The 13,716-nt window shown below is 42.0% G+C and overlaps 4 protein-coding genes across 4 annotated transcripts; 1 reads left to right on the top strand and 3 right to left on the bottom strand.

Moving 5' to 3' along the window:
• Positions 1–192: 192 nt before the first annotated feature.
• Positions 193–1,740, bottom strand: J4E88_006822 (uncharacterized protein; the record flags this gene model as incomplete). The annotated part of the gene is made up of 1 exon (XM_049400444.1): positions 193–1,740. One exon carries the CDS (start codon positions 1,738–1,740, stop codon positions 193–195), a length of 1,548 nt encoding a protein of 515 aa, XP_049254063.1.
• Positions 1,741–2,498: 758 nt separating this feature from the next.
• J4E88_006821 (uncharacterized protein) lies at positions 2,499–3,442 on the bottom strand (the record flags this gene model as incomplete). The annotated part of the gene is made up of 3 exons (XM_049400443.1): positions 2,499–2,531; positions 2,582–3,142; positions 3,188–3,442. The coding sequence occupies 3 exons, from the start codon at positions 3,440–3,442 to the stop codon at positions 2,499–2,501; spliced, it is 849 nt and encodes a 282-aa protein (XP_049254062.1).
• A 1,372-nt stretch (positions 3,443–4,814) lies between these two features.
• J4E88_006820 (uncharacterized protein) lies at positions 4,815–6,366 on the top strand (the record flags this gene model as incomplete). The annotated part of the gene is made up of 4 exons (XM_049400442.1): positions 4,815–5,162; positions 5,213–5,241; positions 5,309–5,765; positions 5,815–6,366. 4 exons carry the CDS (start codon positions 4,815–4,817, stop codon positions 6,364–6,366), a joined length of 1,386 nt encoding a protein of 461 aa, XP_049254061.1.
• Positions 6,367–7,376: 1,010 nt separating this feature from the next.
• Positions 7,377–8,159, bottom strand: PCB4 (putative proteasome subunit beta type-4; the record flags this gene model as incomplete). The annotated part of the gene is made up of 4 exons (XM_049400441.1): positions 7,377–7,578; positions 7,654–7,903; positions 7,953–8,106; positions 8,154–8,159. 4 exons carry the CDS (start codon positions 8,157–8,159, stop codon positions 7,377–7,379), a joined length of 612 nt encoding a protein of 203 aa, XP_049254060.1.
• Between the last annotated feature and the right edge of the window lie 5,557 nt (positions 8,160–13,716).

The raw sequence follows: 13,716 nt of genomic DNA, 5'->3' as shown, positions 1-13,716 counted from the left end.
GCGGTCGCGTAGATTCGTACTTTTGAGTAAGCATAGCATAGCAGTGCGATGTGATGCCAGCTAAGACGTCCAGACAATGGCACAAATTCTCTTCACAAACGGTCTATAAACACATTTCTAACGGCCGTTACGCTCTTAGTAACCCCCCATCAGCCCGTTTTCTTTTACAGTCTGACCCACATCACGCTATACTCATCCCTCAAACATCTTCGTAGTACTAACGTTAATCCGACTCCACGCCTTCCCTGTCCTCAAAGCCTCTAGAAACTTCGCAGGCCAATAGATATGATACAAAACGAAAAAGGGCAGAGGGTCTTCGAACAAATACGTCCCATCCTTCCAACCGACAACATGACTCCAAAATGTCGCCAAGTCATTAAAAGCAGCCTGGAAGGTCGCGACGCCGAAAAGTAAATCAAGAAGCGGCAGGACAACAAAAGACACCAAGTCATGGCCGATCCAGTAATAGCTGTATGTCGGGGAGCGAGGGAAAACAGGACCAATCTTGTGTTTCGATGACAAGGGGTTAGGGCTGTTGAAAATGGAGAGGTAAGCTTCTGCCATTTCGGGAGTTTGCTCAAAGAGCACGACGGCCGTGTGGGCGCGCGGGTTGGATTCAATAGGGTAGAACTTGGCGGCTGCGCCTTTGTCGTCGTTCTCGACTAGGAAGTCGAAGCTTAGGTGGCCGGTGAAGCTTTCGCCGCCGTCCTTGCACACGCGCTCGGTAAAGCCAAGCATCTTCTTGCTGAGGGGCGACGAGGCAGGCAGCGGCTCGTAGTGCATGAGGAGTTCTAGGCTGGGACAGCTGGTGAAAGCTTTTACTTTTCCACGGATGACGAGGGCGTGCGTACAGTATTCGCTTCCTTTGATGAATTGCTGGAGCTGGAACGGGTTCTCTTTGGTGATGTTGAGCGAGTGGATGTATTGGGCTGTGGCGTCTGGGCTATTGAATGGCAGCAGCGTCATCATGTTGTTCCTGGCCTTGTCGTCCACACCGATGGGTTTCATGATGAACTGTCGTCTTGGTACCGTTCTTCCTGATTTCGTTGGCGTTCTGTGCAGCTCACCCATGAGCACATCGAGCGCTTCATGTGGGTTGGTGCAGCGGTGCGATTCCGGGATTGGGAGACCAAGCGACTCGATGTAGTCGATGAACTTGTCCTTTTCATGGAACCTTTCGACAACGTCTTCCCGGAACTGGATGGCTTCGAAATGGCGGCCTTGTTCTCTTGCTTGCTTCTCTGCTAGGCGGACGACTTGGCCATCTTCTACGGCTGCGACAACGCTGGAGCAACTGATCCATAGGTCCACTTTCTCGCGTTGGATGATCGAGAGAATGGAGTCAATGTATGGCTCTGCATCATCGCCACTCGGTGTGTCCAGACAGTAGTACTTCGCAATAGCGCTGGAGAAGCGGCCTGGTGATAAAGAAGAGATGTCGGCGCCAATGATGCGATGCGGTGTATGCTGCGACAGGATGCGCGCAATCGTCAGCCCTTTGGTCATGGACACCCCAGTGACGAGGATAGTTTTCCGTCTTCGTGCCGCCGCCACATGCTGCTTATCCTCGGTCGAAAAGGTTGCGTTGTGCTGCCCATGGAGTCGCGACACTGCAAGACCGAGCAACACCAGCGCTGCCGACACAGGCGCGCAAACAGCGCTCAGAGCCAGTAGAAGCACATTCTTCCACACATGGCTATAGTAAAACGGCACCACGGCATCCTTCTTTCCCTCTGCCATGTCTTCGCCGTCGCTGTTGATGGAAGAGAGGTGCTCGTGACCTCGGCACTTGTTCTCGCACAGTCTTCACCGTTCAGACGTTTCCCAACACACCACCAACGGCGTTACCTTATCAAAAAAAGGACCGAGAGAGGTCTCAACTATGCCCTCGCAAAAGCCTGCAAGCTGCGCTGCACTGCAATGCGGGCTGCAAGTAAGTAGGAATTAGCGGTGCAGACGGACGGCTCGTAGTCACGCAATGCGTTCATGCATAGGCGAGGTGATTGATGTGCGTGCGGCTACGTTCGCCCAGACAAAGCTGTTGGCCTGAGAAGGCTGGCTTTGCTCGCTAGTCTAGACGTCATCGTTACTTCACTCATGTACGACATTGTGGAACCCTAGACTCCATCCTGTCTGCGATCTGGTCGTAGTAGATCCTGTTTGCGATCTGGCCGCGATCGGCGGATGGGGGTTGAGGGGTTTGGGCGGCGGATGCAGGGCTGATGGTTATTTCCTCGACCGCGACGTGTCATGCCGTGGTCACAACATCACCACAGTCTGTCAATGTCGGCCTCGCAGAGATGCTTCGCAGAATTTATGAAACTATAGATTCATCTGTTTATGCCGTTTGTTTTTGCAAGCATTGAGGCATTGCTGGCACCTGTAGCTGGTAGCAGCCGGGTACCGTCGCCGCGCCGAGGCGCTCAGGACCCACCAGCACTGAAACTCGCGATTCATAAGATTGCAACGCGTCATGTACCAAGTTATGATGCCTTCTTCTAGCCAACGCATCGTGTGATTTCGATGCCGTCCTGTGCTCGTCAGTAAATGCGCGTGAGAGACGGCCGGCGCTCCAACTCACAGGTACGCCCGTTGGCTCGTAGCTGTTTACCAGCTTGCTCTCGTACTTGAGATTCGGGTTGCCTTTGCTCTCGCTGAACTTGGCCTTGCCGTATCTCTTCTCGTACATCTTGACGTTCGTCTCAGCAATGCCGCTGAGGTTTGTCTGACCACCCTCTCCAGCCTCCTTGACCTTCTCCTCAACGCTCGACCTGACATACTTCAAGTACGGCGGATTTCCGGGCTTGATGACATTGTCTGCTGCCAGCACGGAGCCTTTTGTGACCAGGCCAAGCTCCTCGCAGAGCTTCAGGTCTGTTGTGTAGGCAGGCTTGTAGTGGTCCAGGAACATGAGATCGACTTGCTTCAGTTGGCCCGATGCTGCCAGCCGTGCAATGCCTTCGTCGCTTGAGCCCACAATCACCTTTACAAGGTCGGTGAGGCCTGCAAGGTCGACCAAAGACATGATGACAGCCGCAAAGGCGGGATCGCGCTCGAAGCTGAAGTATCGCTCGCCGCCTGCTTTTCGTACAGCATCTGCGAAAAGAATACATGAATAGCCTACGTAGCCGCCGAGCTCGACCTACGTGCTGTTAGGGATGTAATTCGAGTGCAGGGACATTCATACCATGGTTTTTGGCTTTACTTCCGCGATCAAGTCCGTGACAATGCGGCCCTTGTCCTCTCCCACATTCATGAGATACTTCTTTGTGCGTCCATACTCGTCAATGGCTGCCAGAACATGTTCTGGTGATCCTCGTATCTTCTCGATATTGGGATGTGAATAGACGAAGTGCAGGAGCTCGATTTCGCGCCCATCGTCGAAAAACGCACCCTCCTCCTCTTGCGCTGCATATGCTTTGCTTTGATCAAAGCTGCCCATTGTTGCTGTTGTTCAATGGCAATCTGAAATTGTGCGGACAGTCGTAAGCTCGACGCGTCCGAGCTACCACAGTTGCCCCTCAACGCGTCCGGTCTAGTGCGGGGCTGTGATCAGTAATGACGAAATACATGCAGGAACATGTACGAGTGGCGCTTAGTCCATTCGACTGCTTTAGCACCCAATCTGCCTCCGTGGAGGCGTCTAGATGTCACTCCTTATGTTAGCACATTAGCAATTGACATCGCGCAAATTGCTTTTCCTGCAAAACCCCATTATTGAGGGTGGGATGCCAATGTAGGTGTGACGCCGTATCCTGCCTTTTCCATGCCACACTCCCGTGTACGCGTCAAAGCGCCCTTGGCACCGGTTGAGGCGAGTTCGCACTATGCCATGCGGATACGCGACGCTCATGTGGGGCGGTTCATTGGTGCATACACGGTCCTGTATAGTGTTGACGTTGAGTTGGGTGTGGCTGTCGTCAACGATCTAGAGCTCGCTTTGTCCGCTAACCGACTACGGAGCCACAAGGACTTGCCATGACAACGTACGCTTACCTCTACCAGGCAATATACCTCAACGATCCTGGATCCGCCAAACTCTATCTACCCGAAGCGGGAACTAGAATCGAAAAGATCTCGCTGAATGTCACAATCTTCCAGCTTGTCCCTGGACTGAGGGGTAAGAAAGTGCCGCTGTATGGCTACCGGTAGCGCACTATCAGCCCTGCGCACACACTGCACCTCTTCTGACTCGCTGGCAAATGAGGACTCTGCCACCATCTGCCACAGAGCGTCAGCAATCGAACGATGTGAATCCTGAAGTGGATATGAGGTGATTTCAATGGCTGCCCCGCAGTTGTATGTAGTGTATCTCATTCACTCCACCACGGGAGAGACTCCGTTGTTGGCACTAGATGGGTTCGCGGCTTGTGCTACGCCGAGTTCGTCCTTGGCCGAAGGCAAGTAGGATGGTTCTGCTGTGCCCAAGCCCGCAAAAACCCATGTTGCATGAGTAAAGTGCATATCCCATGTGCCGGAACCGGGTTTTACCGCTGGGAGGGCAATGTTGTTGAAGTCATTTCATCATGGCTGGCCAGTAGGAGCCTAGTTTGGCTCGAAGTGAAGTGGCACCAAGTCCAAACAACAAGGGATCCACGAGTGGCCGCATCATGAACGAGAATAATGCGTATGGTTGACGTTGTCTGGAGCGCTGCCGACCTTTGAGAGCCAATGGAGGCAGAGCGTGTACCGCGAGCTATGTGAGTAGTCCCAGACGATATCGGTCTGTCGCCATTTATATAGAGCAGTCCTGTGTACGCAGACCCCGCAGAACTCAACGTATCTCATTCACACCTTTTCCACCTCTTTTCACCATGTCAGACCTCAAAGCTTCCGTTGTCGAGACCCAAAACGGCTTCCACGTCGAGGGATACGAGAAGATCGAATATGACTTCACCTTCCTCGATGGCGTCTTCAACCCTGCCAACAACAACCTGGCTAAGTGCTACGAGCGTTGGGGCCGCTGCCTGGCTGTCATGGATCTTAACATCTACAACGTCTATGGCGACGAGATGCAAAAGTACTTCGACCACTACAACCTGCCCCTGACGATCCACAAGACCATGATCGGCGAAAAGGCCAAGTCCATGGAGACTCTCCTGAGCATTGTTGACTCGATGACCGACTTTGGCATCATCCGAAAGGAGCCCGTACTTGTCGTGGTATGTTCTCCACCCCGAATGACGTGTTGCAGAATGCTGACCTATCGCAGGGTGGTGGTTTGGTGACTGACGTTGCTGGGTAAAAAATAGCTCTAAGGCACTCTGGCCTGACTGCGCTGTAGGAATGGAGTTAACTCGTGACCTAGATTTGCTTGCGCGGCATACCGAAGAAATACCAACTTCATCCGTATCCCAACCACCGTCATTGGCCTGATCGATGCCAGTGTCAGCATCAAGGTCGCCGTCAACTACGGCAACTACAAGAACCGTCTCGGAGCGTACCATGCCCCGATGCACACATTCCTCGACTTCTCTTTCTTGAAGACCCTGCCAGAGGGCCAAGTACGAAACGGTTTCGCAGAGTTGATCAAGATTTCGACCTGCGCCCACAAGCCAACATTTGACCTGCTGGACAAGTACTGTGAGAAGCTAATCACTTCTCGGTTCGGTCGTGAGGGCAACGACAAGGAGGTTCTCCAGGCAGCGGATGAGATCAACCGTGCTGGTATCCACGAGATGTTGAAGCTCGAGACGCCCAACCTCCACGAGATCGGTCTCGACCGTGTCATTGCCTACGGTCACACCTGGAGTCCGCTCCACGAAGTAATGTTACCGCACCCTAAGCACGTTGCCTTTGCTGACTCTTCCGAAGCTTTCACCCAAGGTTCCGCTCCGTCACGGACATGCCATCTCCATCGACATGGCCTACTCGGCGACATTGGCAAACCAGCGCGGTCTCCTCAGCGACGAGGAGCACAGGAGGCTGTTGAACCTGTTCTCCAGGGCTGGTCTGTCCATGGACCACGAGCTGTTCGACGAGGACATGCTCGACAAGGCCACCAAGGCTATCCTGAAGACTCGTGACGGTCTGCTCCGTGCTGCCGTGCCCAACCCTATCGGTACCTGCGTGTTCCTGAACGACGTCTCTCCCGAGGAGATGAACAAGGCTCTGCGACGACACAAGGAGCTGATGAAGGAGTACCCTCGCGAGGGCGCCGGTCTCGACGCCTTTGTCGATGCCTCCGACACTGGATATACCATGAACGACAAGCCCATCGAGGATGCTATGCACGAGTCGAAGAAGACTATGAACGGCATGAGCAATGGCGCGGTCAACGGTACTGCCAAGGGCCAGGCGAACGGTCCTCCCCAAGGTCTCCAGGAGGTCATGGCCAACGGGTACGAGAACGGATACAAGAACTAGGCGCGACATAGCTGCGAATAAGTCCGACTAGGCAAGCGCATGTCCGACGGTTGCGATGACTAGAATGTGAAAGCGGTTGTTTGAAGCGGCGGCACTGTCTCCAGGCCGCAGTGGTGGATCGCGACATGCTTCAAGCTCATCAGCTTCCCCAAAATGAAAAAAACAATTCACTCTACACAATACTCTATGGCCTTTGACTCCGTGAAACATGTTGTGGCCCGTGGGACGGGTGAGTGCGCGGCGGTGTCGATGTGTGCAGTCGAATGAAGTGGGCACTGAAGATACGTTACGCGGTTCTCGATTGGGTGTTGCGGTTGCGCCATGGTCTTTTCTGCAGCATCATGCCGTCGCCAGTGTTGGTGTTGGTGGGCCGCACGCCTCGTCGCCCTCGTCGCTGTTGCCGCTCCATCGCACGGTGGTGCCCGTGCCCGGAAAACCCTTCTGCCCGTGCACCGGCTTGGCGCCCCCACACGTCAGTATAAAAACTCTGCGCCCCTCGTCCTCCTTTATCGCTCCTTGATCAAAAAATACAAACGATCCCAGCCACGACTATCAGAACATCTCTGTCTTTTAGTTGCCAGTCACTACGGTGGCGTGGGATCGGAGAGCGATACTCCTGTAGGAAGCTGCTTTCTCGTTGGGTCGTCTTCAGTGATGGCGATGAGTCTGCGGTGTCGATTTATTTGGAGGACATACCCATGTCTCGTGCATGCGTTATGAGTGTGATGTACTTGTCAGTCTGTCATGGTTGCTCTGACTCTTTGATTCCATGGCTCGTCGTTGTTGGATTCGTGACCTTTAGCCCTATGTCATCGTGCACGGAGTTGGCGAAGAGGTCTGCAAGGTTCAGAAGCAAGAAAGAGACAGAGCACGACACGGAAGTCATTAATGTCAATTGACTATTTGTCGTCGTTATCTATCATGCCCGAGTGTCATGATCGTAATGGCACCCGTTTGCTGTGCATAAATCATCTGGTAGAATGGTCTAGCCTCGGCTGACCCATGGCCTTCTATGGGATCGCAACCTTTACGTCGTCTTCGTACTCCACGTCTTTGATGCCATCCTTTGTTATGACCTTGACCAGTACGCCCTTGAAATCGATTGGAAGACGTCGCTTCAGCTCCTCGGTGCACATACGCAGGATCTTCATGCCTTGTTCGTAGTCGATGTCAGGATGGTGATGCTTGTCGAGCAGAGAGAGGCAGTAGTACCTGGCAGTACCGTGTTAGCATGGGCCTGAACGTGCGAGAGGTGCTGCATTGGAGAGGGCAGCGGGTGGGACGTACTGTGCGTATCCATGTGCGGCGTATGGGAGCGGTGCTTGACTCGCCAAGTAGTCGATCCAGTAGAGAGTTGGCTTGTCGGCAATCGCGTCGTATCCACCCAGGAGCAAGTTGACCGTGTACGGTTTTCTTGATCGCAGCGCCGACGCCAGTTCTCCTCGGACGAAGTTGGCAGTTGCAGCGGGTGACAGCTCCATGTTGTTGCGCATCGAGTATAATTGTACGTTTGCCTGGATGTATTCGGCGAATTGGACTGCACCACCGTCAGCTACCGCTAGTCGCCGTGGCCGCTCCTGTCATACCCGTATCGCCGGCTTCTCCAGAGAATGCCATCAGCGTGTGTGTGTTGAGTACTCGGGTCTTGTCGTCAGACGCCTTGAGGATGGTGGCGCCACGCATGGCGGCTTTGGAGGCGGCGATGAGGGTAAAGTCCTTGCCGGTGATTCCTAGCAAGACCTCCCTGTGCAAGAGTCAGTATCCAGATAGCGCGTCTTGTGAACGACGTACATGGTGATGAGCTTGGGGTGGTGGCTGTGGGGAGGGAAGGCGACTGTCGTCGGGCGTGGACAGGCGGGCGGGGAGGCGTAAGATCAGGCAACGTCAGCGTCCGGATTCACGGTCGTGGTGGTTCAGCGGCAAGGACCGTTTGGTGTGGTTATGGCTGTGGTGGTGTTGACGCCGCACGCGAAGGCAGCTCCCAGCGTCGCGGCTGCCGTACACATGAAGCTTGGGCCAGCTCGGCCTTGGCAGGACTGGACTCGTCGCGCACCCGCTGTGCCCATATGTCGCCTGCACAGTCGCAACGTCTACAGTGAACTGCTCGAATACAAGCCACGGCTACGTGTGCTTGAGCTTTTCCTCCGCCGCCCTTCAGATGATACACAGACGGCCGCGCATGACTTTACCGGTACCCCCGAGGCACCATGAAACCTGTGACAGACGCGGCAGGTCGGTCTTCTGTTGGTTAGGCATCCATACACGTGATCTACCTATTTACTATATATTTACTTACTAGCGTTACCTCTCTACTATATATACTAAAGGTTTCTCTCTCTATATAGAATATTAATATATTATATACTTTTCTCTATTTTATAGGTTATAAGTCTATTAATACTTTTAAGCGTAACTTAGCTACTTATATTACTTTTCTTTACTAACTATATAGCACTTAACTATATTATTATTTATACTTCTAACTATACTACTTTATAAATATCTTTTACTCTTTATTAAATATAACTACTTTTTATAGTATTACTACTATTCTTAGTAAGAACTTTAAAAAGCTTAATAAACTTAATAACTATAATAAGTAGTTTAAGGCTTTTAAAAAGCTTACTTTTTTTAATAGTTATTTTAATATTTATAATAGTTAAGTTACTTTTTTTTTTAAGCCTAAACTTCTAATCTTTACTACTTCTAAATCTTAGTAATTTATCTATTCTTATTCTAATAGTAATATTATTTTATAAATTACTATATTATACTTACTAAATAACGCTACTAACTAACTTACTATTTACTAGACTTAGCTAAAAAACTAAAAAAAGTTTAATAAAACTTCTTACTTTACTACTACTTTTCTTTATACTATAGTTAAGCTTTAGATTTAGAAAGAACTTACTACTAATAAGTCTCTTAATCTATATATAAGAGTTAAGTTTAGTAATAAGTAAGATTCTATATATAAGTCTATCTAGGTATAGAATTAAACTTTAATATTTTTTACTTAATTAGCGCTAGGCCTAATTAGGTAGAGATTATAGATTTAATTTTTTATACTACCTCTCTTTTTAAAAAGAGTAAGTTCTAATACTTAACTACTTCTTTTTTACTTTATATAACTTATAGTTAGTATAATTATAATATAAATATAATACTTATATTATAAAAGCTATATAGACTAATATAGAATAATAGCTCTATTCTTTAAGTCTCTATTAGTTCTTTATTATATCTTTTATTATATTTTTTATATATAAACGTATTAGTTAACTAATTAGTAGAATAGCGTAGTATTAGAGAATCTAGTAATTAAGTAGTAATAATATAGAGTAGTAGTAGTATAATAATATAAATAGTATAGAATATACTATATTCTAGATTTAATAGTTAGTAGGTAAAGAGCTGCGTATTCTAAAGTACTTTTTATTATAGCTAGACTTTTTATAATTTATAAGAATATAGCTCTTTAAAGGTAAGACTAGTTTTTTTATAATATATAGTTTACTTCTATAGAAAGGTTATACTATTAGAATAAGTAGTTTTTTTAGAGTTAGTAATTTTCTTTTAAGTAAGAATCTAGAAGGCTATTATAGTATATAGTAAGATATAACTATAGAAGTACTTTTCTCTCTATAGATTAATATATATAGAAAGATATTACGTAAGTACTTATAATAAGCTATTAGTAAGGTAGTAACTAATAGAAGACTACTTAAGTATTAGTATTACTAGCTTCTATTACCTAGCTAGCGTTCTAAACTTTAGATAAGTAGATAGTTTATTAGAATAGTAGTAATAATACTTTTTAATTATCTCTACGCTACTAATAAAGTTTATATATAGTTTTTATAAAAGGTTATTAAGTTCTTCTAAGTAGCTAGCCTACTAAACTTTATACTATAGAAGTTTTTTCTTCTATCTATTCTTAAGGTATTAATTAATATAATAGTTTTTAATAGACTCTATAATATAGTTTTTATTATTTTTAATATTAGAGTAAACTATTATAAGCTTTTCTAGGTTAATCTATTAGCTTAGAAGAAAGTCTAAAGAAATAGAGTATAGTAACTAAGAATAAAAGACGTTATAGACCTTTTCTATCTTAGATAGTAGTTATAGTTTATATATAAGATTATTAATTAAGTATATAATTTTAAATAGGCTATAGTTTTTATAGTTTAATAATTAGTTAGGCTTTATTATCTAAATATTTTAAGTATTTAATATAATAAAGTTACTTACTTTAAATAGTAGTATAGAGAGATAATTATTATTTACGTAGTTAGCTTACTTAGCCTATACCTACTATATAGAAGTATAGAGCTTCTTATATAAATAGTTAAGATACTAGATAAGTTAGTTTACTCTAGCCTTATCTATTCTAATAGAAGTAGTTATATAACTATTAAAAAAGAGTAGAGATTCTAGTTCTAATTATAGTAGGTACTCTTTAGTAGCGTAGAAAGGCAATACTCTAGTAGTTATACTTACTATTATATTAGCTTTAAACTCTATAATAGATAAGTATAATACTTAGTTATTTTATTTATAGTTAATATACGCGTAAAGATATTATTTAAAGTAGATATTTATATTTTTAGTTTAACTATTAGTTTATAAATAAAAGGTAGATAAATACTTTAGATATATTTCTAAACGCTAGTAAAGGCGCTTCTAAAAGTGTAAAGTAAATTAGCTACTATAGTTAGATATAATCTTCTTAGAGTAACTTTTCTTATACTATATATACTTAATAAAGGCTTATATAAGCGTATTAACTATAAGTAAAGTTATAGAAATAAACTTTTTCTTCTTAGTAAGTCTATTTACTACTACTAGTATATTTATAAAGACTTAGCTATTATAGTAATAGATAGAAAAGTAAGTAATAAAGTCTATTAATATATAAAACTAATACTAGTTAGAGATAGGTAATAGATATAGTAAACTATACTTACTATTTCTATAGCTTTTAGTGCGCTTATATATAAGGTAGTTATATAAGTATTAGAAGATATTAGATATTATCTTTAGCTAGTAGTACTATTAAGTAAGCTAGAAGTAGAATTTATATTTACTACTATAGCTTCTATAGAACGCGTAGTAAGATTATTTAATAATACGCGTTTTAATATTATTAGTTTTTAGAATATAAACGCGCTTATTAATATATAAGAAGCTATTAATAACTTTATAATCTTCTAGTTCTAGATATATATAATAGCTACTATAAATAAGATTATAGAGAATATAGTAAAGGCTATTAACTTTAGCTTTTAAAAGTTTTTTTAAAATACTATTCTTCTCTTTAGTATAGACTTATCTTATAGCTAGCTATAAGTTCTCTTAGGTAGGCTAAGCCTTATTATTCGTATTCTTAGAAAGCTTATTATCTATAGTATTAGTAGTAAGTAAAGCTATTATAATTAAAGTCTTAGCGTAGAAGTTACTAATATTATCTTCTTTACTAAGTTAATATATTATCTATATAATATAAATAAAGTTATTAATAATATAGCTAAAGAAATAGTAAGCTAGGTAGATAGTGTAGTTACTTCTGCTATTTTTTTTATAACTAAGAAAAGCTACCTAAAGTTTAGAGTTAACTTAATTAGATTTAATAATAACTTATACTTAGTACTTATAGCGTTTATCTTTATAGTTCTTTAGTAAGTTACCTAGCTATTAAGTAAGTATATTAGGCTTAGTACTTTATTTTCTAAGCTAATACTTAATTTAGAAATTAAACTTAGTAAGAAATTTAGCCTAGTAAGCTTAATATTAATTTAGATATTTACTTTCTATAAAAGTTTATAAAGCTTAATAATTAGATAAGACTTTAATAAAGTTTTTTATACTTATAAGTTTAAATTACTATTTCTTAAAAGCTTAGATAATTATAAAAAGTTTCTTATTATATATTTTATAATTATACTTAGTAGGTATTATCTTTTATAATAGAAAGGCTATAAATTATAAAATACTATTAAAACTTATTTATAATAGAATAGCTATAGTAATAAAGTTAGATATATTAGTTTCTAGCTATAACTTAAGCTCTAGATTAAAATAAGTAAGTACGCTAGCTTTAGAGAAAGTATTCTTAATAGTATAGAACGCTTTATATACGTTTAAGCCTTCTACTAGTAGAAAGAACTTTCTAGAATTAATAGTCTTTATTATAAAAGCTATAAGTACCTTTAATAGGTATAAAAAGCTTTTAATAAATTAGTAGTAGAAGTTAGTAAATTCTAAGAAAAATTAAATATTCTTTACTATTCTAGGTAGAGACTAGTCTAAAATAGTAGATATCTTCTTTAAGTCTATTTTAAAGCCTTTAGTTATAAAAATAAGTTTAAAGTACTTTACTTTCTTAACTTTAAAGTAGCACTTCTTAGTATCTAGGTATATACTAGTAGCTTATAGCTTCTTAAGTACTTTTAGAATATATTCTTTATATAAACTTTTATCTTTACTATAGATTAAAATATTATTAAAGTATATACTATAGAAGTTATCTAAGTACTCTCTTAGTATTTTATTAATAAATATCTAAAAAGTACTTAAAGTATTATATAAACTAAAAAGTATAATAAAGTACTTATAGAGTCTATAGTAAGTCTAAAAAACTATTTTCTTTTTATTACTATTCTTAATATAAACTAAGTTAAAAGTAGTAATAACGTTAATAATACTTATAATATATACTTTATATATTCTAGTAAGTATCTCTTTAATAAAAAAAGAAGTGTTATAATTTTTCTTTATAATTATAAGAGTTATATAGAGATTAGATAATAATATTATTGTAGTAAAGCTTAGAAGAAGTACTTAGAGATTAAATATATATAGTGTAGACTATTAGCCTAAAGTAGGCCTAACGCCTAAGAAACTAAACTATTATATATTCTCTAGCTAAAACACTTAAAGTTCTAACTAAGTAGATAATATAGAAAAGAAATTATAACGTTTATTAATATTCTTAGCGCGTATTAATAACGTAGCTATAGATTATATAGCACTATAAGTAAGTAGAGAGTATAGTGTTAGCAAAGTAGATAGCGTAGACTTATAGCTCTAGTATAGCTAGAGTACTTATATAGAAAACGCTATACTAGATATAAATATAAGATTATAAGTAGAGTAGTTAAAATTAACTACTTTAGAGCTAAGAATATCTATAGATATCTTAGTTAGGTAGAGACGTACGCTATAATTAGCTTAATAGGCTTTAGAAGTAATATAGTTAAGAGAATTTATAGATAACTAGCTAGTTCTTTCTAAGCTCTTATCTAATAGATAAAGTAAGATAACTATAAGCTTTCTATAGTTATTATA

Source organism: Alternaria novae-zelandiae (assembly GCF_023758075.1).
Source record: "Alternaria novae-zelandiae strain BMP 2774 chromosome Unknown scaffold_13, whole genome shotgun sequence".
NCBI lineage: Eukaryota > Fungi > Ascomycota > Dothideomycetes > Pleosporales > Pleosporaceae > Alternaria > Alternaria novae-zelandiae.
Note: the sequence above shows the minus strand (reverse complement) of the source record. Positions and strands in the feature narration are given on the sequence as shown.